Source organism: Aquila chrysaetos, chromosome 24 (assembly GCF_900496995.4).
Source record: "Aquila chrysaetos chrysaetos chromosome 24, bAquChr1.4, whole genome shotgun sequence".
Taxonomy (NCBI): domain Eukaryota; kingdom Metazoa; phylum Chordata; class Aves; order Accipitriformes; family Accipitridae; genus Aquila; species Aquila chrysaetos.
The window spans coordinates 2,178,976-2,204,868 of NC_044027.1; the positions used below are offsets into that span (position 1 = coordinate 2,178,976).

Here is a 25,893-nt window from a genome sequence, read left to right on the forward strand (position 1 = left end):
TTACTGTCCCACATTCAGCTTTTATTGGGTGAAGCGTTTGTAGAGGAACACCGCAAAGCAGCGTTCCTGGAAGAAATAGACAGATGTGAATACGGTTGCCATTAAGACAATCTTTTGTTTAACAAACTGTGACTTCCACACAGGCGCAGGAACGCTCTGGTGGGTCTTGTGGTAACAGGGTTTGCAGATCGTGACGGGAAACATCCTTCATCAGACAGCAGCAGTGCACAGGAGTCCCTCTGAAACAGCACCTGTACTGTGGGCCGTTTGTTAAATCCTTACAGTAACTAGTGGGAGCAGGAGGAGCATTAACGTTGATCCTAAAGTGCTTTTTTCACCACAGAATTTCAGTCTTGACATGAGCAACGCTTCCATGCAACCTGCAGCCGCTCTCTGTGCGGAGAACAAGTTTAATGCCTGGTGAGCGGCAGCACGGATGCTCAGCCTAGGAGAAAGATGACATCCTGGCGTTAACATTAGACTTTTCCTCTTTTCACACTGATGTCTAGAGATTACATCGTAACTCTGGGTGGGAGGAGAGAACCTCTGGGAAATGCATTGTTTCAAAGGGGGAATTGCCTCAAACCAGCCTTTAACAAAAAAAAAAGGGCTAATGTTTATAGGTGCCATTTTGCAAAGCTGATTATGTTCAGAGTGCTGCTAACAGTGAAAATTCATTGTTATCTGCAATAGATTCAGCATAGAAAGTAGATTCACCCATAAGTAAAAATGGCATTGCAGTAAGTGTAAAAGCAAGCAAAAAAACCCAAAGGCCCAGTTCAGTGTCCTTTTCTGATGCTACTGCTGTTAACGTAGTTATTTAGAGAGTAAGCTCTCCCATAATCCTCATAAAACAAAAGCAGCTTTATGTCAGAAGCAAGGCATAGTCTGCAAGTCTGACCTGTGAACACCACCTATTCAGATTATGGAATAGGTAACACACTCATCGAGGGTGGTGTCAGAAAGAAAAATAGGATGTTTAAAAAAAACATTATGTTTAAAACTACCTCTTTTAGTCAGCAAAAGAAAGCATCTTACCAGAATATTGAGGGGAAGGAGTTTTCTACTTGAATTACTATATTGGAACAACTCAAGTTTGCAGCTATAACCGATATTTTATGTTGAGGAATCTAAATCCGTACCTTCTATGGAACACATGAACATTTCTGTTCCATAATCTCATTCAGAGGGGTTTGGTAACTGTAGTTTTCATATGTATGATAATAGCTAAGTGAAAAAGAAGAAAACAGTGAACTGTATTGGTTTGTAAAAGAGCACTCAGGTAGGTTTCCTTTTAGGACGAGAGTCTTGAAATAAAACAACACAACCACACCATCGATTCCAGGTTGCTGTGCCTTGTACAGTTTGCAAGCATGAGCTGAAGATACAAAATTACAAGACCCAGGCACACTCAGGAAAATATTCCAATTGTATAAGGTGTATAAAACTTGGGACTTGGCAACAAAGGACATGAACGAACATCCAGAAGATCACCTTACCCTTGCTTCTGCTTAGAAATAATTTTCCAGACAATGCCTGCCCCCAGGAGAAGCAGGACTCCTGCAGCTGCGACTCCTGAGAGAGAAAAGATGTATTACTCTCACTGTATGTTTTAAAGCATATCAGCACAAAAGACATAACGAGGCACATCTGCAAAGTAAGCAGAGGGAAATGGTGCCACTGAGGTCACTGCATAAAGTTAAAGATCTGGCTACAAAACCATCTTTGAGCTGCTTACCTAGGCCTACTGAACCAGACTTGCGTGATGCTGAAGGGAAGAGAAAAAGAGAAATCAGCAAACTATTCTAACAAAATATGTTCTCAGCTCTAGTTAATACACTACTAACAATAAAGCTTTTACTGCTAAGGCCTACAATGCAGGGTTTCTTAAAAAACACACCATTATATACTTTTTTTATATATACAGAAAGACATTTGCATGTTTAAAATGCATTTGCATGTTTCTGTTTGATCTTTCCTTCGTTCACATTTCACTCACTCAGTTTACAGGCTGGTACAGGGGGGTCCCAGCTGAAGTCCTCCTGGCACTGAATCTGACTGATGCCTTCCAAAGTGTAACCACTTTCACATTCAAGAGTGATGTTAGTCCCAGAGGGATAAGTATTTCCTTTTATGGCTTTCTTAACACCCTGAACTTCTGGGAATACACATCTGATCTCTGAAATTAGAAGTAACAAAAAAAGGACATTCAATGAGAGGGAACATAAAATACAAGAAATACAACTGTGGGTTATTTAAGACACGGTTCTTGAATTCTTTCTGAATGTAATCAGGAATGAATTCTTATTCCACAGGGTAATTGCTTTCTTTGTGGCTGCAGAAGAAGGTGGGTGTTTCACTCCCACGTGTGAAAATCTGTGCAGATCAGCTACTCCACACTGATACAGCAGATGGAAAACTGTGTGTGGTAGGGGTACCTTGGGAGAAGTCTGCCAGAGAAAGAGATTTTTCTGATACTGGGCTACCAAAACATTTAGAGAAGAAAGGTGAAGAATGCAGGGAAAAATGCAGTGGGAGCTTTAAAGCCAACTGCCTATAACCCTCTTCTAGTCCATAGAAGTCCCTTGCCCTTAAAAGATGTCACCAGCCATATTATTTATCAATAGTTAATTTATTTATTAGTCCAGCCATCTAAGCTATTTATACCACTGATTTCAATGAAGTGAGTTAGTTGCTTCAATTTACGTATCTAATCACCTTTGACAGTCCAAGCCCAAGAATTCTGGAGGAGAAGGTTCTCAGTGGAGACCAAAGGGGTAACATCAATGTGTAACTTTTCGCCTTTGTTTCATATCTGTTCTTTTAATATTTATTTTTACTTTCAAACGTAATAGTTACTAAGGACACTTCAAAACCACGAGAATGTGGAATGGCAGGGAGAATTTTTCTGTGAGACTGCTTCCTTTAAGTAGCCTCTGACTTATTTACATAAGCATTTGGTACGTTATTTCCTCTCATTGTTATCCAAGCGCGTTTCAATTCTTGAGTCACTGAGGTGGGTGCAACTCCACCAAGGAAGCACCCTGTGTGGGTAATGAATTTATTCCGGTGAATGTCCAGTTTTCCATGCAGGAACACCCACATTAGGAATCTTGTGACATTCATGAAATTGCCGTTAGGCAAGTTTGCCTGATGACTGACCTTCACAGTGAGTGACACAGAAGTGCCAAGTCACAGATATAGAGGCATTTTCTGAGAACGGAATAGGCAAGCTCACATATAATCTACAAACCATACAACAGAGACAACTTTTCTGATATAATCACTTCCTTTGTTTCCTGTTAGGGATAACTGGGGAGTGAGACACACAAAAAGAGAAGAAAAGGGAAGTTTCTCCTCTTCTACTAAAAGTAAAAAGCTTTTAATGGAGGAAAGTTGGTGTGCAACTCATTCATAGCAACAAGAGCAGAGATGGAAAACATGCAAGAATTAAGACTGCCTTTCAGAATTGCCTCTATCGTACTCATATCCTTCGGACTTTTAGCATGAGGTTCCTGTCCTGCTTCTTTACAACAATATCATACTCTTCCCAGGGATGACACAGAGTAGATAAATTCATAATAAACAGATCAACACTGTCTAGCTATGATATAAAAGTGGTTCCCAAGCAAAATAATGGGATGGAATTCAGTGTTCACTGCAGAAGATTTTACTGCTTAAATTCTGGCCCATGTATCGCTCTGAAGATTTAATTTTTTCCCAAAGTAAAATATGTATATCAGCATGGCTGCACATCTCCTCAGCCCAGATCTGGTTCTGCCACCACCACACTTGGTGTGTGGTGAATTCCAAAAAACATGAGCAAACTAAGTACAAACACACCTTTGCACTGAGGATGAGGCTGGCTCCAGGTTCCTGACACTGTGCAGTTGATGAAAGCATTCCCAATGAGTGAATAACCAGGATTGCAGCTGTAGGACACAGATGCTCCATAGGAAAAAGTGTCAGAGATGTTGCCTTTGAGCTTCCCATTGGTGATGTTTGGAGGATGGAGACACTTCACAGCTGGAAAGTCAGGGAGACACAAACAACAGTGTTGACATGAGGATCCTGATGGACTGCCAGAGAGTAGCTAAGGCACCGTACCTTTGTAGCCTTGATAGTTCCCCTTTAATTTCTTCACCTAGACTCAACAACTGATTTTGTAACCCTGTAACTCCATCAGGCTTTGGAAATGGGTATAAACTTGATCTTGTTCTTATCACACATTCTGTAGTAAAGGACTCGGATTTAGTCCTTATACAAACCTTTCCCTAAGGCAAGTCATGTTAAATGTCCTTTCTTCTTAGCTCTCTGCAACCAAAACACACCTTGACAGACCGGAGGAGGATGGCTCCAGGCTCCAGATTGTGTGCAATAAATGGAGGCTGTCCCAATGTGAGAGAAGCCGGGCTCACAGATGTAGCTTACAGATGTTCCAGGAGTGAAAAACACTTTTGCTGGGCTACTGAGAGACCCGTGGGCGATCTCTGCAGGCTTGGAGCAGTGCAGCACTAAAAAGAAGTGCAGATCAAAACAGAGCTCATACAGGCAAGAGGGGAAACTTTTGAACACCTGTGGATGGCTGTACGCTTACACCCACAGCACTGAATCCAACGCACAGAGCCAGCCCTGTCCAGCCCCTGCACTCAGTTCACCCCAAATCACCTATAAAGCATATGGCACCACACACATTTCTTCTTACACAAAGGAACATTACCCAGCATCATCTTTCCTGGTTTATCAGATAAGAAGTGTGATTAGTTCATATATATAATGGGAATTCCACACTTGTAAGACCATATTATTACAACAGCCATACAGGTTCCTTACGGCTGGCAAAGCTGGCCTAAGCTCATTTTTAACGTGTTCATACTGAGAAACTGAGGCACCAGATACTGCAGCAATAAGAATGGGATAAAATAGGATAGATGAATCTTCAGATCTGAACACTAGACTCTGGATTTGTCTCACCTCCTAAACATGTTAAAATCACACGACCAAGAGTGATAAGGTCAAAAAGGATAGCCATCCAAGGACAGATAACACATGGTTTCCTCTTTCACAGCTGAGGTGTGGAGGATCCCATGTGCCCCCCAGGCTGGCACTGGGATTGTCTTTTGGGACAACAGCAGTGTTGCATTCCATTGTAATGATGTCTCCAGGCCTATAGAGGGACTCCAACCTGATTGCTTTTCCATTCCCAACTCTTGGGCTCAAACAGCCAACTGTGGACAGCGAGGCTATAAAGAACCTTTAGACTGTGAATCTTGTGTGGGATAGAGACCACAGAGTCCACAGAGACCTCATTCTTTCTGTAGACCTCATTCTTTCTGTAGTGGTGGAGTTTTTTGAAGCAACAGCTTGTTTCATTCAGCAAGTCCTTAGGCAAATATCACTATGTGTTTAATGCATTTAGAAAGTTGAGAAGATTCAGTGAAAAGAGCATAAACACACCTTCACACCGAGGAAGGGGACGGCTCCAGACTCCATATATTGTACAATGAACAGTCTTATTGCCAATGAGGGAGAAGCCATGTTTGCAGCGGTAGTGCACAAGTGCTCCTACATCAAAAGTGTCTGAGAAATGACTGCTGTGTTCCCCGTTAGCAATGCTTGGAGGAGGCAGACACTTCACTACTGAAAGAGGAGAGGGAGAGGGTGAGAAGGTGATGTTCAATTGTGAAAAAGGTGATAACAAGAGAGTGAAAAAGGGCAATTACCCCTCTTGCCTGCAAAAAGCAGGACAGGCTGGGAGGACAACTTAGTGTTTAGTAAATCTTGCCTCTTCTTATAATAGACCTACCTGGCTTTGTTGTGGTATCAGGATGATGATAGTGTTCTGCCACTCCATCTAGATGCAGCATTAAGAGTTTAAAATACATATTTGGTTGAGCAAGTACAAGGCACAAATTTACCTTCATTTTCTATCATCCTGCCTTTATATTTCCAGCAAAAATTTCACTCCTCTCTGATAGTCAGTGTCCTGCTATGAAACTACCAAATTTCTCACTTTCAGGAAATGAAGAGAATGTGAATTATGGATTGCAACAAGCAGGGTGAGAAAAGTGCAAATTGTGCTTATACTTACAGCATTACCCAAAACCTGGCTCATCCCCTGTGTGAGACAAGAGGTGTAAATAAAAGGAACAATTTCTGATTTTTCCTTAAAGTTGTTGGAGCAAACAGGAAAAATAAAGCCATCTTTGGCTTCAGTGGGTGGGTAGGAGCAGTGAGGAAGGAATCTGCAATGCTATCAAGTCAGAGTACTGACACTTACCCTGCTCACAGACTGGTACAGGTGGATCCCATGTTTTATCAGCTTGGCACTGGGCTGTGCGATGGCCTCGCAAGGTGAAGCCTTCATGGCACTTAAAGCTTACAGTATCTTTGTATGTGTAGCGATATTTAAGAACAGATACTCCCCCATTCTGGATCTGTGGGACTGGACATACCACCTCTGAAAAATAAATTCATCATCTCAAAGAGGGAGCCATATATGTGCTGTAATTAATGCACATATAAAGTCCATCCTTAATGTGTCACTGCTCAGAGGAGTTTCACAGGTAGTACTTGGAGAATCACAGAAGAAGAATTCCAAGAATTGAGGGCTTTTTAATTTCTTTTGGTACCCTAGAGTTACCACATTACTGTATGTATAAAAATAGTTTTGTGTCTATAAACAGAATAATGCAAATACATTCCAATAAATATATTAAATGGTGTAGAAATCCATAAGTGCTGTTAGCCATTCTCATGACTGCTTTACTGTACCAAGCTCGTGCCTTCCAAAGCAATTCCATCTGAAGGAAAGACTAATTGCAATGATCAGACCCTGCAAAACAGCCTTGTGATTTGGATAAATGTACAGTATTTGGAAGATCCCAGTTCAATTTTACTCAGTATCCCACTCTTCTACTGCAAGACACATTTCTTTCTCAATTTATTATTTATGTTTGTGAAACAAAAGGGACAAATCCCTGCAGGCATCTCACAACTCTCCAGTCTACATAACTATGAAAGATCAAAAGCTAGCATCTGGAAGATTTTTAGAAGAAACCAAACAAGCAAGCAAAACAAAAGAATCCTAGAGGAATATTATGCTTAAAAAGTCTTATTCCTCAAGGTTCTAGTTATTTTAAGAAATGCCAATTTTTAATTTTAAGGATTCAGTTTGGCAGTTCTGGGCCAGATCTAGTTGTGACCTACTTTGACAGATGGGAAGAACACCACTCCATGCAACATCGGGTCCAAAAATCTCACATCGCCTATGAGAATGTCCAACCAGCCGGTGCCTGGAGTTGCACAGAAAGAAATATCAATTGATACCAAGTCATTCAGCTTGGATTTTGCACTCCCAGTCTGACACTACCCCCAGAGGTTTTCTTCCGCAGCCTCCCGATTCTGGCTGGTCACCGAGGTGTTTCTGTTGGTTTGACACATGGGAATGAAGGACACCAAGTTCCTTCTTCCCAGCTCCAAGAGGAACAGCAATGATCCCAAATTACTGTGGATTAGATTGGTCAGGTGCTAAATCGGGACTCAGACCCAAGTGATTTCCAAACTGCTGGAGCCTCCTCACAGCACATGCTTTCTTGCACTCTCAGCTCCTGCTGGGTGGCCATCTGAGAAGGCAGACTGAAACTCAAGTTTGCAAAGTAATCTACTGAGCACAGGCAGGGAAAAATGAGAGACTCTTTCTTTCCTGAGCAGGCAACTATGGCATAACTGGAACCAAAATACAGATTCTGGCTTGCTGTGGGAGAATGGCCCGCACAGAGTAGTGGGCTCTGAGCCTTTACTGTAAGTTGCCCAACACCGAGCTCAGAAATGGAGTCAGCAAAGGCAGCATGGGACTTACCCTTCTTCACACGTGTGTCTCACAGTTGACCCAAAAAGGAGATCTGTCAGAACAACAACTCTGCCATTCTTTGGTGTTTCTGGGTATTTACATTGCTTCCCTGGGAAAGAACAAGGCTGAGTTTAAACTCCTCTCTTGCAGTTTTGTAAGGCACTATGAGAAGGTATCTTAAGGATCTGTCCACATTTAGGCACCAATAAAGATGTGATTTTTTAAGAGGCCATTAGCTGCACAAACTATGTGACTAGTGAAGCCATGTATGAATCATTTTTTAAAGAATTGCTTTAAGAAACCCACAAATGTAGCTTAGACAATTTTCAACAACCAACATCAAACTGATTGAGCTATTCACTTTTACAGAACGCTAGCGCTTCAGACCACGTGTGGTTTTTGAGGCATGTCAGAGTTGGGGGTACTCCGGGGTGTCTCATGTATCCCGGCTGGCAGCTGTATCGCACAGTGTGTCCAACAGGAAACTCTGTCAGAGTTTTGTATTCCTCAGTTAGCTTAGCGAAGGTTAAGTTTGGAGGTGCACCACAGCCACCTATCAGGAAAAAAACCACAGGGAGAAATAGGGATATCAACTACACAAAGTGGTTTTAAAATGTATATTGAGTATGCATAGATAAAAGCTTACAAGCAAAACGATAAAAGGTTACATGCAAAACTGAAAACAAAGGGGAAGGACTGAAGGATTCAAAATCTTGGAAAGACTAAGGGAAAGGATGAGTCCTACAGGCTTTCAATGACAGAAATTCCCAGACTATCCGTAACTCCCATGTTGGAACCACAGTGTACCTGCACAGCGAGGAAGAGGGAGGCTCCAGTTTCCAGAGTCAGTGCAGTGAATCGATGCCTCTCCAAGGAGGCTGTAGCCAGGGTCACAGCTGTAATTTACGACCATGCCAGTAGTGAAAAATTCCAAGTCCTGGCTGTTGTGATTTCCTTTCTCAATATTTGGAGGTGAAGGACATTGCAGCACTAAAGAGAGGGGACAAAAGAAAATGAAAAAAGGGCATGGACAGACTAATATGCAGGAATATGCATGCACAAAGCCACCAAAATGAGCACAGCAGCGTCCTGCATGTGCTGGAAGCACGCTTGGAGCCCTGGGCGTCACTGGACGTGCAGTTGCCCCCTCCCCACACGCCAGTTCTGCGGGCTGGCAGGTTTGCCTGCTCCAGCATCAGCCGAGCACGGGACGGATGCTCAGCCAGCCACGGGTGCACGGGCAGCCGCGGCAGCAGCCGGCCCCACCTGCGCAGCGTGGGTACGGGAGGCTCCAGTTCCCCGAGGCCGTGCACGAGACAGAGGGGTCTCCGAGGAGGGAGAAGCCGGGCTGGCAGCTGTAGCTCACGGACATGCCGCTGGTGAAGTTTGCCCCGAGCTCCGCGCTGTGCGTGGCGTGGGCGATGACGGGAGGTGGAGGACACGGCAGCACTAACAGGGCAGGAGCAGAGAAAGGCGTTTTAGTGGTTTAGCCCAACGGAGGAGCACGTGTAACACACCAAAAGACTGCCACACCTGGAGCGACGCAAGCGAGGCAGAGAGCACGAGCTCAGGGCCCCTCCAGCACGAGCCTGGCCCTAAGCATCCTCCTTCTGAATCCCCGATGTGCCCCACTCACCTGGCTCGCAGGTGGGGACAGCAGGCGCCCAGCGGCCATCGGGCTGGCACTTGGCTCCACGGCTGCCCCACAGCACGTAGCCCGGGTGGCACTGGAAGGTGACGTTGGCCCCGGGACGGTACGCAGCGCTCCGTCCTTCAGCCACTTCTCCATTTTGGATGTTGGGGCTTATGCAGGTGATCACTGGAAGCGAAAAGCGGCAGAGCATGGGCTGGGGAAGCGGCTGCCAGAGCTCGGGGTTCCCCCTTTGGTTTTGTGAGGTCAAAATTCAGGGAAGGCTGTGCGACCACGATGGTCTCCCTTTTCTCTATGGGTAACAGCATTCACAGCTCACCTTCGCACCGGGGATAAGGGAGGCTCCAGGTTCCATTGACTGTACAGTATAGAGTTGTTTTTCCAATAAGAGAATAGCCGGGGTCACAGCTGTAATTTACAGACTTTCCAGGGACGAACATTTTCACATCCTTGCCATCGTGCTGGCCGTGTTCAATCTCCGATGGGGAGGGACACAGCCGCCCTGCAGGGAAGGAAATCTTCACTGAGAACAGGATGGGCTTTTGGGTTTTCTGTTTTCCCACTTAGCCCTAGAGAACTGAGTCTCTCTAAGTACAAGTATGGATTTTCACTTTCTCCCCTTCTTTTCTCCCGTAATCCCTTTGTATTACTGGCATATCCACAAGTGAAAAAGGCAAGCGAAGGCACCTTCACACCAAGGGGCAGGGACGCTCCAGGCTCCAGAAGAAGTACAATTAAGCTGTGCCTCTCCAACGAGAACGTAGCCAGGATCACAGGTGTAGCTCACAGACATGCCGCTGATGAAAACTGCCGTGGCTCGGCCACTGTGCTTTCCATTGGCAATGGCTGGAGGGTGAGAGCACTGCGACACTGGGGGAAGAGGGCAAAACCAAACTCATGTCACTAGTGAGAAGGAGGAGGAATATGGAAAAATGAGTGACATGGTACAAAGGAACATTGCAGCTGAGAGCTGCCAGCCTGTAAGAGATGGGGAAGTATCGGACAGGTATCCCTCGGCTGCTGCTCACTGCCACAGTCCATCCAGATACTTCAACCCTCTGGACTTAGGAGCACTTATTTCTGTGCGCTCATCCCCAGCAAGTGCCAAAGGGCTCTTGCAGCAGGGGCGATGAGGGCACTGTCGTGCGCCGGTCCCTCCTGCCTTGTGAACAGCCACTGCTCCGCAGCACGTCCCTGTGTGCACCCTGCCCTGCCCGCAGCCTCGCCGGCGGGGACAGACGAGCCCTACCTCCGCACCGCGGCGGTGGCCCGCTCCACACGCCGTGCTCCCCGTCCGCCGTGGTGCAGAAGATGGAGGGCTCTCCGGCCAGCGGGTGACCAGCGTCACAGGTGTAGGTGACCACATCCGCGTAGGAGAAGGTGTCCATCAATTGCCCGCTGTGTCTCCCGTGGGGGATGTCCGGCGGCGGATCGCAGACGATACCTGCAGGTATGAGGTGGCTTTTAGCATCAGCGCTGCAGCAGCACCCGGGGTCTGCAGGACACACACGCTGCCCAGGAAGGGAGCCGACAGGGGTGAACCCATCTCAGCAGTGATGCTCTCTGTCTTTGCCTTGGAAGATCTTTCCCAAGGAAAGCACTGATCTCAACCTTTTTGTGCTGTGTTTGGTTTCTTATCAGGCTGTTCGGCTCCTGCCGCAACATACTTACTCTGGCAGACAGGAACATCACCACTCCACCTCACCCGCGGCCCAGAGCTTGAAATCACACATTGCCGCTGGGATGCTCCAACCAGCCTGTGCCTGGGGTCAAACAAAGTCACTCTTGTCACTACAGGACTGTCTTTGGAGATCGCATCTCCCACAGCCACCAAGTATTGCCTTAGTTGTGATCTAATACTGCTATTTTCAAGCTGTGAACCGTAGCTCATATGGGGAACCTCCCCCCAGGTCCCCTCAGTCAGCACATGCAGTACATCCCTGGGGTGCTCAGGGAGCTGCCGTGCCCTCTCCTCTTCCTTCTCTCCTCTAGAAAAGTCCACTGTAATGACGCCTGATTTAAGCCAAAGCTTCCAAAATGAACCCCCCTTTCCCTCCCATACGCTCCACACAACCAGACTCAGGCAGTCATGCCCTCTAATTGGCATTTAAAAATTTATAACTAAATCCCCTTCTCCAATTTCTGTTGCCATGTGGACTAAAAATAGACCATTGTGAAGACCAGAATTGATTTAGTGCCAGAACTGTTTTAAACCACCCAAAGGATTCTGAGGTTTCCCCTGATCATTTGGATAATTTCTGGTTTCTCTCAGCACCTGAGAATTCCAGTTTCTCCTCCAGCACTGCCTTGTGCAGGCAACACTGGGGTGCTCTGAGCTCAGAGCTGCAAGCACTGGTCTCTTGTGGGAAGACACGCATTGCCTGTGAGTTGCAGGGAGAGCAGAAGCGTTGCCGGCTTCATCTCAGTGAGGCGAAGGAGCTTGGCTAGGACTCACCCTTCATTGCAGGTGTAATTCACTGTTGACCCGAAGAAGAGGTCTGTTGTAACGATAACTCTGCCGTTCTCCGGTTCTCCTGGATGATCACACCTTCTCCCTGGGCAGAAGACAACCTGGTTTTAAGCTCCTTTCACTCAATGCTATAGGAAAAGGGACACTAATTCTAGGAGTCTGCCCAAACACCCCAGAGGAGGGAATCGAAAGGAGAAATTACAAGGCTTCAGTCATCACACTTGCAGTTTAAACAAACTAGAAGCATCTGCAAAACGTACGTTTGCAAAACTCCTGGGCTTCAGACCACGTTTGATTTTCAAGACACATAATAGTTGGTGATATCTGTGGATGTTTCACGTATCCAGGCTGACAAGTGTATTTCACAGTCTTCCCAACAGGAAACACAGTCTGATTTTTATACTCCTTGTTTAGCTCAGCAAACGAAAATATTGTTGGTGTCCCACAGCCAGCTGCCAAGAAAAAAAACGCAAATGAGAAATACATCCTGGCTGTGAAATGCAGCTAAAGAGAAACAAGGGCTTTGGTAGGCACTGTTACAAACCCCAAGGTATTGATATCTCTTCTATGTATTCTGACATTTGTCTACATAAATTAGCACTTACTTAGTATGTAAGGACACATGCACCTAATTTATACGCTCTTAAAAGAAAACCCCCAAACTAAAACAACGCCTCCAAAAAACCAGTTTAGTCAGTCTGGTGTTTCCACACTCTGCACATCCTACACTGCAGCGCTGCCACCATACAGCGTGTCATCTTTGGGCTGTAGAGTGCAGGAATCTGCAATTTCAGAAATTAGAACACCCAAGACCGTCTCCTTGCAGGAAACCACGGGCTTTAGCAATGCCACCAGGTTATTCCCAATGCCGCCAAAGCGAACACAGCAGCGTCCTGCATGTGCTGGAAGCACGCTTGGAGCCCTGGGCGTCACTGGACGTGCAGTTGCCCCCTCCCCACACGCCAGTTCTGCGGGCTGGCAGGTTTGCCTGCTCCAGCATCAGCCGAGCACGGGACGGATGCTCAGCCAGCCACGGGTGCACGGGCAGCCGCGGCAGCAGCCGGCCCCACCTGCGCAGCGTGGGTACGGGAGGCTCCAGTTCCCCGAGGCCGTGCACGAGACAGAGGGGTCTCCGAGGAGGGAGAAGCCGGGCTGGCAGCTGTAGCTCACGGACATGCCGCTGGTGAAGTTTGCCCCGAGCTCCGCGCTGTGCGTGGCGTGGGCGATGACGGGAGGTGGAGGACACGGCAGCACTAACAGGGCAGGAGCAGAGAAAGGCGTTTTAGTGGTTTAGCCCAACGGAGGAGCACGTGTAACACACCAAAAGACTGCCACACCTGGAGCGACGCAAGCGAGGCAGAGAGCACGAGCTCAGGGCCCCTCCAGCACGAGCCTGGCCCTAAGCATCCTCCTTCTGAATCCCCGATGTGCCCCACCCACCTGGCTCACAGGTGGGGACAGCAGGCGCCCAGCGGCCATCGGGCTGGCACTTGGCTCCACGGCTGCCCCACAGCACGTAGCCCGGGTGGCACTGGAAGGTGACGTTGGCCCCGGGACGGTACGCAGCGCTCCGTCCTTCAGCCACTTCTCCATTTTGGATGTTGGGGCTTATGCAGGTGATCACTGGAAGCGAAAAGCGGCAGAGCATGGGCTGGGGAAGCGGCTGCCAGAGCTCGGGGTTCCCCCTTTGGTTTTGTGAGGTCAAAATTCAGGGAAGGCTGTGCGACCACGATGGTCTCCCTTTTCTCTATGGGTAACAGCATTCACAGCTCACCTTCGCACCGGGGATAAGGGAGGCTCCAGGTTCCAGATGTCAGACAAGAAACTGTTGTTTTCCCAGTGAGGACGTACCCCAGGTCACAGTAGTACTTCACTGATACTCCAGGGATGAACACTTTCACATCCTTGTTCTCATACTGGCCATTTTTAATATTTGGAGGAGAAGGACACTGTAGCACTACAAGGAGGGGAAAAAGTCATAACTAACTGGTGAAGAGCTGGTACCACAAACACCCACTGTAGGGTAAGGCTGCCTTTTAACTTCTTTCTTTCCCATAAACTTTTCCCAAATAGCTAGGGCTGTCACTGTTTGAAGTATGTTTCCATCCTACCCTCACTTATCTTCCAGCCTTCATGTTTTTCAAGCTTATTGACATTAAGAATGATAATTTCTCACTATTTAGGCATTTACAGAGGTTAGTTTCCATCTGTGGCCCTAACAGCTTGCTCTAGCCTTTCCGTGGTTGTGAACAAGATCAGACACCAGCCTGGCTCGCTGTCTCTTTGTGGATTCATTTAAAGAGATAAAAGCCCTACATAACAGGGGTCTGAATGGGGATTATGAAGACAGGAGGACAGATATGTGCATGTTTTTCCTTTCCAGTCCTGGAGAGTGGCCCCATTACTCCAATGTGAGGGAGTTGCACCCTGCCAGGTGCAGTCACGCAGTGGTTCAGAAGAAATCAGCTACCACCACCGCCTCAATTACACTTACTCTTTTCACAGATGGGGACAGGAGGGTCCCACGTGCCCCCAAACTGGCACTGAGACTCTTGAGAGCCCTTCAAGGCGTAACCAAAATTGCATTCGAAGACAATGGTGTCTGCGAGTCTGTACACGGTCTCCAGCCCGGTCGTTCTTCCGTTCTCGATCTCTGGTCTTTTGCAGCCGGTTGCTGGAAGTGAAGAGCATGAGGCACCACTGGGGACATGAAGCCCACCCTGGGTGTGGAGGGACACTGACCAGGGGCAGTACCTGCTGCTGAACCTTGCCATCACTCTCATGTGCATGTCAACATTATTGACTCTTATTCTTAGACAAAATACCATTATTCAACAGCTGCTGAGAGTCTGTCCTTACTGGGGGACAAAAAGGGAAATCCACAGAGGCAGATGGAGCTCCTCCTGCCTGTGGGACCTTTGGTTTCTGCCTCTCACTGGAGATTTGGTCTGCAGCGATTAGACTGAGAGCCAAGAAGGAAGAAAGGGCCTGGGGAAAGGTGAAAGAAGCCAACACAAACACACCTTCACATCGGGGCCGGGGCCGGCTCCACGTTCCCGCAGCGGTACAGCTAATGGAGGCGTTCCCGATGAGGGAGTAGCCGTCCCAGCAGGTGTACTGCACAGCTGTGCCTGGAAGGTGGGTGTCCGAGGGCTGGCCGCTGTGCTTTCCATTGGCAATGGCTGGAGGGGGAGGACACTTCACCTCTGCAAAGGAGAAGGAAAGGCAGATAAGAAAAATGGACAGGGCAAGAAAAAAAACTTTAAAAATCCAACCTTCAAAAACAAAAGGAGGAAGACAATTAATTCCATTAACTCCTTTGAATACATATCTGTCATGTTAGCTGTCTTCCTATGAGTGGGCGCAGCCCCCACCACAGCCACGGTCATTCTTTCTGCTACTCACAACCGAATCTCGCCGGTGGGGACGGACGCCCACACACCGCAGAGCCCTACCTCCGCACCGCGGTGGTGGCCCGCTCCACACGCCGTGCTCCCCGTCCGCCGTGGTGCAGAAGATGGAGGGCTCTCCGGCCAGCAGGTGACCAGCGTCGCAGGTGTAGGTGACCACATCCGCGTAGGAGAAGGTGTCCATCGATTGCCCGCTGTGTCTCCCGTGGGGGATGTCCGGCGGCGGATCACAGACGATACCTGCGGGCATGTACGAGGTGGCTTTTAGCATCAGCGCTGCAGCAGCACCCGGGGTCTGCAGGACACACACGCTGCCCAGGAAGGGAGCTGACAGGGGTGAACCCATCTCAGCAGTGATGCTCTCTGGATGCAATGAATTATCCAGAGACAAACCTTGTATGGAAAAAATCACATGTGGGGAGGATAACCTGTGCCCTCCTGTGAGTCACTTCCTTGCTGCCCATGTCTGGAGGTGGTGGGACAATTCCTACCTCCGTTTCCATAATGATCAGTGACACACGCAGGGAGAGACTGGCCACACCATTTCTACACATGACTAGTGAGAAATACTTACCCCAGTAACAGGGAGTTTAAAATATTAATGGTTTTCCCAGTTTGGACCAGGATAAATAAAAGACCTTTGGAAACATTTTCAGAAGCATCGAAAACAAACAAAAAAAGAAAAGATAAATGAAAGGTATATGCATACAGTGACTTGAGAAATCTTTTGCAATAAAATCTTTGTCTTGAAAGATGTGCCGCTTTCTCTTGCAAGCTATCTCCAAGGACCATTTGTTGTGGCCTACTTACGCTGGCAGACAGGAGCATCTCCACTCCACGAGACACGTGTGCCAGAGATCTCACATGTTCTCTGAGAGCCTCCAATCAACTTGTACCTGGAGTCACAGTACATTTATTAATTAATTTATTAATTTACATTAAGAAACCTGAGATTTCTTTACAACCCTTGTACATGTCAGCCAAGACTTCTGATGTGGGAACTATGTTCCTTCATGTAAGCTGAAAATCTGCTTCACTCTCACTTGGCAGCTGAATTCAGCTAGTCGCAAGACTCACCCTTTGTCACAAGTGTAATTAACTTTGGACCCGAAGAGGAGGTCCGTCAGGACAACAGCTCTGCCGTTTTCCGGATCCCCTGGGTTAGCACATTGTTTCCCTAGAAGGGGATGCCAGCCACCATTAGTCCTTGGCTGCTCACTGACATCCCAGCCAGGGATGCTAACACAGAGAGCAGACTGCATAAAGTACAGAAATCCAGAAAGCTAGAAAAATGTGAAAATCCAGCCAAGCCGGACACTATATGTGTTTCAGCACTTGCAGGACGTACTTTTACAAAACTCCAGCGCCCCAGACCATGTCCGATTCCTAAGGCACGTGATGGCTGGCGACATCCCCAGGTGCTGGGCATACCCAGGCTGGCACACGTATTCCACCGTGCTCCCCACGGGGAAGACGGTCTGGTTGCTGTACGGCTTCTTCAGCTCAGCAAACACCAGTCTGGTAGGTGCATTGCAGCCAGCTACCAAGAAAGATAAGCCAGCCCAGTTGTTAAAGAGTCAAGAAAAAGCAGATTTTGGAGAGCAGCGGGAAGGTTAACATTCAGAGTGCTGTTTGAACACTTGCCCTGCTCGCAGACTGGCACGGGTGGCTCCCAGGTGTTATTTAGTTGGCATTGTACCACTCTGTGGCCGTGTAGAACATAGCCTGGTTCACACTCAAAGGCAATGGTGTCCTTGTGTGTGTAAGCAGTCCTAGGAGACACTATTCTCCCATTCTGGACCTGCGGGACAGGACATCTTGCCTCTGGAAAAGAAGTGCAGGTCCTCAAAACAGGCCCTTACGCAGAGTGCAGTGCCGTGCAGCCGCAAAGCCACTTAGGGTTCCAATTCCTTTTAAGACACAAGTCTGAAAATAATTTTCCCATAGAAGATGTACTGCCTGCATCCAGCAATGTCAAACATTGAGGGAGAGACCCAAGCTGAAAGGTGAGGCCGGGGATGCTGGAGGCAGCGGGTGGTCCTCCAGCCTCCTCCCCTCTGCCTGGCCTCAGCTGCAAATCCCCCCCTTGCAAATCCTCCCCTAGCAGGCACTTGGGCAAGAAGTGCAATTGTCTGGAGGTTTCCTAGTCTTTCCGAACATGAAGCAGTAGGGCCGGGAGGATTGCACTCGAGTATTTACACGTGCACACACAACCCTACCTCCACACTGCGGGGGGGGCCCGCTCCACTCGCCGTTCTTCCCATCCCGGGTGGTGCAGTAGATGGAGGGCTCTCCATGGAGCGGGTACCCGCGGTTGCAGGTGTATGTTACAGATGTGCCAAAGTAGAATTCATCCAGCAGCCTGCCCGTGTGCTTCCCATTGGGAATGTCCGGAGGCGGCTTACAAGGGATACCTGCAGAGGCGCAGAACAAGGCTTCTAAATTCAACAGGAGCACCAAAGGACTTGAAATCCCTCAGTCTGTGGACCATAAACACTTGTCCTAGAGATGGAGTAACTGCAATGAAGTGACCTTCTAGGTGAGGCCTTGTAGGCAACTGGATCCTATCTCCCTGGCCAGCAATTTCTATGACAGTTAGAAAGCAGACCAGTAAGACAAACCTCTATGGAGGAAACACCTACATGCTTTATCTTTTCTACTGTTTAAGAAATAAAAGAGCAAATATTTATTTTGCATTGCCTGTGTACAATCCTGTTTTTTCAGCTGCACAGAGTGCAAAAGCATGCACAGGCAGCAATCTGTATGTCGCTTTAGGTTAATATGTACCTGGAGAAGCTGTAAAATGCTTTAAAATCTCAGAATGTACCAGTATGTTTCTTTCTTCCTATGAGACTGTCACCTAATCAGCAACACTACTTAATCAGCAAACACCTGGGTGTAACTGCTGAGGTGCAGCCCAGCAGCTCTTCATGTACACGCCAGTTATCTGTGCTCGGAGTGAAAGAGACTTTGGGACTTTGGGATTCCCCTTCTGGCCCTCCCACAGCGCTCTGCCTCTCCTTGAGGTTGAGCCTTGGTCTCTCTGTGTCTAACAATAACAACCCTTAAGATTAAGATAATATTTTCCCTTCATCTCTTGTAATGGGCTTGTGATGTTAGTCAGAGACAGGATACCTAAGCACTGCTGAAAAAGCTCTGGCTGAGACATTGCTTCCTATAATCCATTAAGCTTTGAGATCTTACACCTTTTCCCAGAACATTTTCTTATGACATCAAAACTTTCTGGTATTTTTCATGCCCAGAGAGCACAGAAATTCCCTGTGAAAGCTTTGATTGGAAAGATTCAGGAGTCTCTGCTGGAAAATATTTACTGAATCCATGCAAGCCTCCAGAGCTGTAAGCTACTTACGCTGACAAGTGGGAATGTCACCACTCCATGCAACATGTCCACCAGAGATCTCGCATCGTCTGCTGGATTGTCCAATTAACCTGTGCCTGGTGTTAAAAGGATTGAACATTCATCCCAAGTCATTTCAGTTGGAGTTACTACCTCCTCCTAAGCACTCCGGATGGTGTGATCAGCCCTGCTGACAGCGAGGCTGTGGCCCTGAAGGAGAAGTTCCCTTCCTAGCTCTGCCTGACCAGTTTTCTAGTATATACATGTATACATAAGATAGTGAACACCTTATGTGTTATATAGGTACAGAACTCTATACAGTGGCTTCCGTATAGAATCCATTTATTGGGAATGAATGAATAGGAGGAAAAAGGGAGACTTACCTAATACATCTCTCCTTGCTCTTTTAAGCAGTGGCCAAAACCAGGACTTACCCTTCTTCACAGCTGTAGAGCACTGTTGACCCAAACAGGAGATCTGTTAGGAAAACAATTTTCCCATTCACAGGTTCACCAGGATGATTGCATTGTTTCCCTGGGGGAGAAAAAAACCCTCATTTTAGGCTTCTGTCTGTTTATACCATGGTACAACAGATACAACTATGACTCCAGTAACCTGTCCACATTTCCACTTATCCCCAAATGGGTTTTGAATAGCATAAAGTTACATGGCTTTACTAGTCACATACTATTTGAATACCAGAATAACATTAAGGTTTTTGCAGCATGGACAGAACCTAGCACTTATTCCTTCTTGAACAACGGACACCAAATCAAGGAGCTATTCACTTTTACAGAACTCTAGTGCTTCTGACCACACTCCGCTCTCAAGGCATGTAATAGTAGGTGACATTCCTGGGTGTTTAGTGTATCCAGGTCGGCAAGTGTATTGCACAGTCTTCCCAACAGAAAAATCAATCTCATTTTTATGCTCCTCGTTTAGCTCAGCAAAGTGTAACCTTGTAGGAGCACCACAACCACCTATTGAGAAAGAAAACAAGCATGAGAATCAGGCAGGACAGGCATACCGGGTGCAAGCACAGGAAGAACACTGTTACAAGGAAGGGTGTTTGGTTTGCCTTGCAAATTTGTTTATTTTGATTAATATAGCCATTATTAAACAAACACAACATGTTTTACCAAAGGATTCCAGAAGACCAGGTTCTTATTCCCAGGACATAGATAAATCTTCCACCACGGGGTTTAACCACATTTTTTTAATGGGGTTAGGGGACATCAAATAGTAGTGTACCCCAAGGCAGGTATGTCATGATTTACCTGGAAGTCCAGGCCTGTTTGAGAACTCCTGGTAATGGTACAGTCTATTGCAGACGGGAACAGGAGGGTGCCAGCTGCCATCCTCCTGGCAGAAGATCTTAGCACTGCCTTGCAGGCTGTAACCAGTGTAACACTGAAATGTCACCATTTGTCCAGGTGCGGAGATAAGTCCTTGACCACCAACTTGCCATCCATTCTCTATATCTGGATTTACGCAGACAGTCACTGGAAATGATGATGTACAGAAGTGATGTGCAAAAGGAGTCGGAACAAAACAAAACAAAAAACCCACAGGCTGTTAATACTGCAACAACAAAATCAACATGACTTCTACATAAACCTCCCCAGCCCCATGTTCACAATAGAAGGGCTTGAAATTAATTTATACCATGCAACCCTTTACATGGGATTAACCTTCTCTGATGATCTGGTTGTAACCGTCAGGGTGTCCCCTGTGCTCAGAGCCACACTAGCTCTGAGTGTGGGAGCTCAGAGCTCCCACCGAGGGGACAGACCACAGACGCACCTTCACAGCGAGGGATGGGCTGGCTCCATCTCCCTGATGCTTTGCAAAACACAACGGCATTTCCAACCAGGTAGTAGCCGGGATCGCAGGTGTATGTTACAGACGTTCCCATGGTAAAAAATGCTTTGCCCTGGCCGTTGTGATTTCCATTGCGGACTTCTGGAGGCATGGGGCATGGTTGGACTGCAAGAGGGAGACAGAAAGTCTTCAGTCAGCCAGAGAACAGGGTGCAAGGGGAAGGGAGTCAGCGTGATGCTGTGTTGATGGGTTAAAGCCCATCGCAGGGACGGCTCTGCCTGCACACGCTGTTCCTGCCTGCAAGGAGCACCCGGCCAGGCAGGGCTACCCCTGGGGAAGCAGCGGGCACCCGCACTCACCCTTCTCGCAGATGAGCACCGGCGGATCCCAGATCCCCCCCGGCTGGCACTGAGTCTCGTAGGTGTCCTCTGCGGCGTAACCGGTGTCGCAGTCAAAGTACAGAGTCTGTCCAGCTTTGTAGGTGCTCTGCAGCCCATGGACCTTCCCGTTCTGCACCTTGGGTATCTCACAGCCGATTGCTGCGGGGAGTGTGGACAGCATCCTTTACACTTCAATGCATGGGCCAGATCCTGCACACACAGCCCCCTCCCTTCTCCTCACTGCTGTAAACATGTCTGCACTGTTCCTACAACCAGAGTATGCAGCATCCTTTCTGCCAGCCCCACACCGAGCAGTGAAGCATCCACCCACCTTCGCAGCGGGGCAGGGGCCTGCTCCACACCCCGGTCTCCGTGCAGTTGATGGACACGTTCCCGACCAGCGCGTAGCCATCCTTGCAGCTGTAGTACACGGTCACTCCCACGGAAAACTTGGTCAAGGACTGTCCGCTGTGCAGCCCGTTAGCAATGTTGGGTGGCTGAGGACATGTCACCTCTGGAGAGGGAGGGGAAAAGGCCATGAGAGTGTCTGGGAGAGGCGATGCCCAAGAGACAGCTCAACTCAAACCTCCTGCACATCAGACATGGGGGAAAGCAAAGGAGGGCAGGGGGCTCACCCCCCAGGTACTGCCGGATCTGTCCTGACACCCAGCCTTTGTGTCCTCTGTCTCTCTTCTGACTTTTCTTGACAAAGAAGGTTGAATTGATCCATAAAAATCCAGCTGGTCTCCCCCCAAGGGCTGTGTCGCACCCCATGCCCATGCCTGGTCCCCAGCACCATCACCGGCTGGCTCGCCGTGGGCATGCTGCAGCCGGGCTGCTGCCGCAGCACCGGAGGAGGGTGCTGGCTCCAGACACCCCTTTGCGCTTGGTCTCACGTGAAGTGATGTACCAGCTCCTAGACATACACTGTGGGGTCACCAGCATCCAGCCCCAGCATGAGAGGTATGGCACATGCAGCCACAGTTATAGAAATACCTAGCTCAAAATTCACAGATGTAAGCTTATTCTATACATATTATAAAACTGTATACTTCATTAAAGAGGAACTGAATCCCTCACTGAAGGGCCCAGCGACAGCGCTCAGGGTGTCCCCTGTGCTCAGAGCCACACTAGGAGCTTCTCACCCGAGGGGACAGACCACAGACGCACCTTCACAGCGAGGGATGGGCTGGCTCCATCTCCCTGATGCTTTGCAAAACACAACGGCATTTCCAACCAGGTAGTAGCCGGGATCACAGGTGTACGTTACAGACGTTCCCATGGTAAAAAATGCCTTGCCTTGGCCGTTGTGATTTCCATTGGTGATCTCTGGAGGCATGGGGCATGGTTGGACTGCAAGAGGGAGACAGAAAGTCTTCAGTCAGCCAGAGAACAGGGTGCAAGGGGAAGGGAGTCAGCGTGATGCTGTGTTGATGGGTTAAAGCCCATCGCAGGGACGGCTCTGCCTGCACACGCTGTTCCTGCCTGCAAGGAGCACCCGGCCAGGCAGGGCTACCCCTGGGGAAGCAGCGGGCACCCGCACTCACCCTTCTCGCAGATGAGCACCGGCGGATCCCAGATCCCCCCCGGCTGGCACTGAGTCTCGTAGGTGTCCTCTGCGGCGTAACCGGTGTCGCAGTCAAAGTACAGAGTCTGTCCAGCTTTGTAGGTGCTCTGCAGCCCATGGACCTTCCCGTTCTGCACCTTGGGTATCTCACAGCCGATTGCTGCGGGGAGTGTGGACAGCATCCTTTACACTTCAATGCATGGGCCAGATCCTGCACACACAGCCCCCTCCCTTCTCCTCACTGCTGTAAACATGTCTGCACTGTTCCTACAACCAGAGTATGCAGCATCCTTTCTGCCAGCCCCACACCGAGCAGTGAAGCATCCACCCACCTTCGCAGCGGGGCAGGGGCCTGCTCCACACCCCGGTCTCCGTGCAGTTGATGGACACGTTCCCGACCAGCGCGTAGCCATCCTTGCAGCTGTAGTACACGGTCACTCCCACGGAAAACTTGGTCAAGGACTGTCCGCTGTGCAGCCCGTTAGCAATGTTTGGTACCCGAGGACATGTCACCTCTGGAGAGGGAAAAGAAATTGCCCTGTGGGTCAGCTGTTTGCCCTTTTGTGTGCTACTAGGACTGTTTTTGTAATATCAGGGTAAGATCCTGAATTCTGCTCAGTCTTTGTTCCAAAGTATTAGTTAACAAAAAGTACAAGAGCAATATGATTACAATCGCATTGCAGCCAGAGGAAGTTATTACTAATAACGAGAGTCCCAGCAGGAGAACTCACAGGCACATCATGGGATTTGGCAGAAGATGCACATTGACGTGGAAGCTGCAAGAGCAGCAAGAATTTATGATTACTTCCTGATCCAGGAGGAAGATGAAGACATCCCACACCTGACCACAAGCAAAGTCACAGAAATCCCCCAGGAGCAGCAGATAGCGTCATCCCTGCGGCTGGCCTACGGCTCCTGATTCTGCCGGGGAGGTTACAGCCTCCTGCTACACAGCAGCTCAGCCCCAGGGTTAACTTCACCCCATCCCTCTCAGAGCTCAAGACAGGGCAGGCTGCAGCCGTCCCCATGTCCCACCCCGACTCATTTCTTCTGAGCCATTTCTGTCTCTCTGAGAGCCAAGCTGGCAGCACTTTCATTTGAGAAGAGAAGCGAGGAGGACAGATGCATCCCAGCTTTGCTTTCCCACCAAATTTGAAAGGACGCAAGAGGGAGCTTTCCCCCATGGCTGTCACCGCGCGCTGGAACACTTGCCCTTTTTGCACACTGGCAGAGGTGGGTTCCATCTGAAGTCAGCTTGGCACGTGCTTGTGCGGGAGCCCTGCAAGGTGTACCCTGTGTTGCACATGAAGCTTACGGTGTCCCCGGTCCTGTAGATATAGCGAGTAGCGGATACTCTCCTCCCATACTGGACGCGTGGGAACAGGCATTGGGTAGCTGGAAAAGAGAGAGAAATAAAACGTTGTTTACCTACAAAGCTCTCAAGCTGTTCCTGCCTGTGGTGGTTGCTGTGTTGATGGTGTCCACGCAGCCTGTTGACCCCGGAGCGATGGGATGCGGCGGAGGCTGCAGCGGGTGCCCCGGGGGCTGCAGGACTCCTTCCCGCTGCTTCCTCAGCTGGCAAGAACTGGGTGCCCAGGATTTCATGTCAATCACCTGGTGAGGTCAAGAGCCTTTCACGGCCTTCCTGCATGCTTCTAACCCACGGGCTGGGAAGCACATCCCCTGGGTCCGATCTGACCCGGGGAAACATTGGCAGGACCGTCCAGGACCGACCTGACTGCAGTCCGGGGGTCTGTACTACCAGGGGCCTTGCGAGAGAGCCGGGCAGAGGTGCAGAGCGTGGGCTGGGGTTGCCGTGCCACACTGTCCACAGGACCACCGTGACGGTGCAGGAACGGACCCGCGCCAGCGAGGGCGAAGCCTCTGCTGCACCTTACAGCACCCACCTGTGAACCTGCTGGTGTGCTTCCAGGGGTACCGGGGGGTTGTTTGCATTGAACCCCTGGAGAGAGAGATGGAGAGGCAGGGATGCAGAGAGGCGGGCAGGCAGGCAGACGTTCAGAACCAAACCCACAGGGAAGTAGCTTTTTGTTCACTAGGCAAATATTTGATGTGGGAACATAGAAAGAAGGTAAAAGAAACACCTCTTGCTGGTAATATCCTTTGGGTTACTAAGTAAAGGGTCACAGCAGCTAGCCAAGGCAGGAGGGTCAGCCTTTGGTCTCTCAAGATGCCAGTGAATAATTAACATGACTGAGGATATAGGTAGAAGTATTCTCCATACAGTACCAAAACACTTCTCAAAACTTGCCAGGGCAGCCAGGTCGCAGCACCTACGCTTACAAGACAGGAAGGAGTAAACAAAACCATACTGCAGTGATGGAGCTGAGTTTCTGTAGGTTTTGGCTATCCTGTCCCAAACAAGAGGGCACCTTGGGCTACCTGTCAGGCTTTCGTCCCCTGCGGGCTTTCAGACTGAACATGCCGAACAGCACAGTCTTGTTTGCCTTTTTACCCTCCTGCCTCATCCGAACGCATTTCTGTTTATCACAGCAAGTTTCAACTTGCCAGAGCTCAAACACAATCTATAATTACAACAAGCTCCTTGTCTCACTGCTGTAAGATGCTGTATCCATAACCAGCTTTACTTCAGCAGTTTAAACATGTAGGTCAAGCCCCTTGTTACGAGAAGCTGGGCAGGTTGTGAAAGACTCCCCATAGCCTCCCGTAGCGAGGTTATAACTCCTTTTCCTGCTGAAGGGCACAGGGTGGCCCTGGTGCTATCCCAGAGGGTCTTTTTCATTAGCGGAGGAGCTCAGAGGCTCTCTCATGCTCATGATCTGGCATGCCAAGGTCCACCTGGGACCAGCACAGGGCTCCTATCTGCCTCCACAGGGAAAAGCAAAAGGATCAGCGAGAAGAGCAGCGATGAGGAAGAGGAAGGCCATGGGAGGAAGGCCCCAGCAGCGCAGACCTGCCGGTCTCCCTTACCTCGAGCCGCAGCCGCGGTGGCCAGGAGCAAAGCGGAGCTGCCGAGGAGGCGGAGGGCGAAGGCGAGCACCATGCTCCGGTCCCCAGCGCAGACTGCGGCTCCCGGGGGACCTGCAGGAAGATATGGGCACCCCAGTTCCCTCCGCCACCCCCCGCGTGCGGAAGGAGCCGCAGCTGCGGGGCTTCCCAGGGCCGCGGGACAGGAACCCGTGGGCTGCCCGGCACAGGGTGGGCGCAGCCACCACCCCCGGAGAGGCTGCGGGTCCCACATGCTGCTTCTGCTGCTATTTTTGGCAGGGGAGGATGGACCCCTGGGACCCACGGGCATCTGTGAAAGAGGGTTGCAGGCGCAGAGGTGCTGTTAGCCCAACTGTGCCCTCCGTGGAGAGCATCCTCGGTCAGGGGAAGTGGCCCGGGCTCTGGCGGCGATGG

The 25,893-nt window shown here is 49.2% G+C and overlaps 2 protein-coding genes across 2 annotated transcripts; both read right to left on the reverse strand.

Moving 5' to 3' along the window:
- On the reverse strand, window positions 1-16,916 carry LOC115334971 (complement receptor type 1-like). The gene is made up of 31 exons (XM_041119708.1): window positions 16,732-16,916; window positions 16,461-16,560; window positions 16,194-16,279; window positions 15,429-15,623; window positions 14,997-15,179; window positions 14,468-14,647; window positions 13,748-13,930; window positions 13,414-13,596; window positions 13,044-13,226; window positions 12,234-12,425; window positions 11,959-12,058; window positions 11,175-11,266; window positions 10,753-10,947; window positions 10,191-10,373; window positions 9,823-10,005; window positions 9,489-9,671; window positions 9,119-9,301; window positions 8,660-8,842; window positions 8,214-8,405; window positions 7,862-7,961; window positions 7,210-7,295; window positions 6,281-6,460; window positions 5,807-5,854; window positions 5,458-5,640; window positions 4,332-4,514; window positions 3,844-4,026; window positions 2,000-2,179; window positions 1,739-1,768; window positions 1,500-1,575; window positions 1,143-1,227; window positions 1-445 (listed from the first exon to the last, which is right to left on the reverse strand). The coding sequence occupies exons 1-30, from the start codon at window positions 16,793-16,795 to the stop codon at window positions 1,146-1,148; spliced, it is 4,374 nt and encodes a 1,457-aa protein (XP_040975642.1). The 5' UTR covers window positions 16,796-16,916; the 3' UTR covers window positions 1-445; window positions 1,143-1,145.
- LOC115335290 (complement component receptor 1-like protein) lies at window positions 16,887-25,534 on the reverse strand. The gene is made up of 14 exons (XM_041119921.1): window positions 25,462-25,534; window positions 22,842-23,024; window positions 22,490-22,669; window positions 22,113-22,295; window positions 21,274-21,456; window positions 20,922-21,101; window positions 20,545-20,727; window positions 20,019-20,243; window positions 19,530-19,721; window positions 19,176-19,275; window positions 18,754-18,839; window positions 17,603-17,797; window positions 17,024-17,207; window positions 16,887-16,923 (listed from the first exon to the last, which is right to left on the reverse strand). Exons 1-14 carry the CDS (start codon window positions 25,532-25,534, stop codon window positions 16,887-16,889), a joined length of 2,184 nt encoding a protein of 727 aa, XP_040975855.1.
- Between the last annotated feature and the right edge of the window lie 359 nt (window positions 25,535-25,893).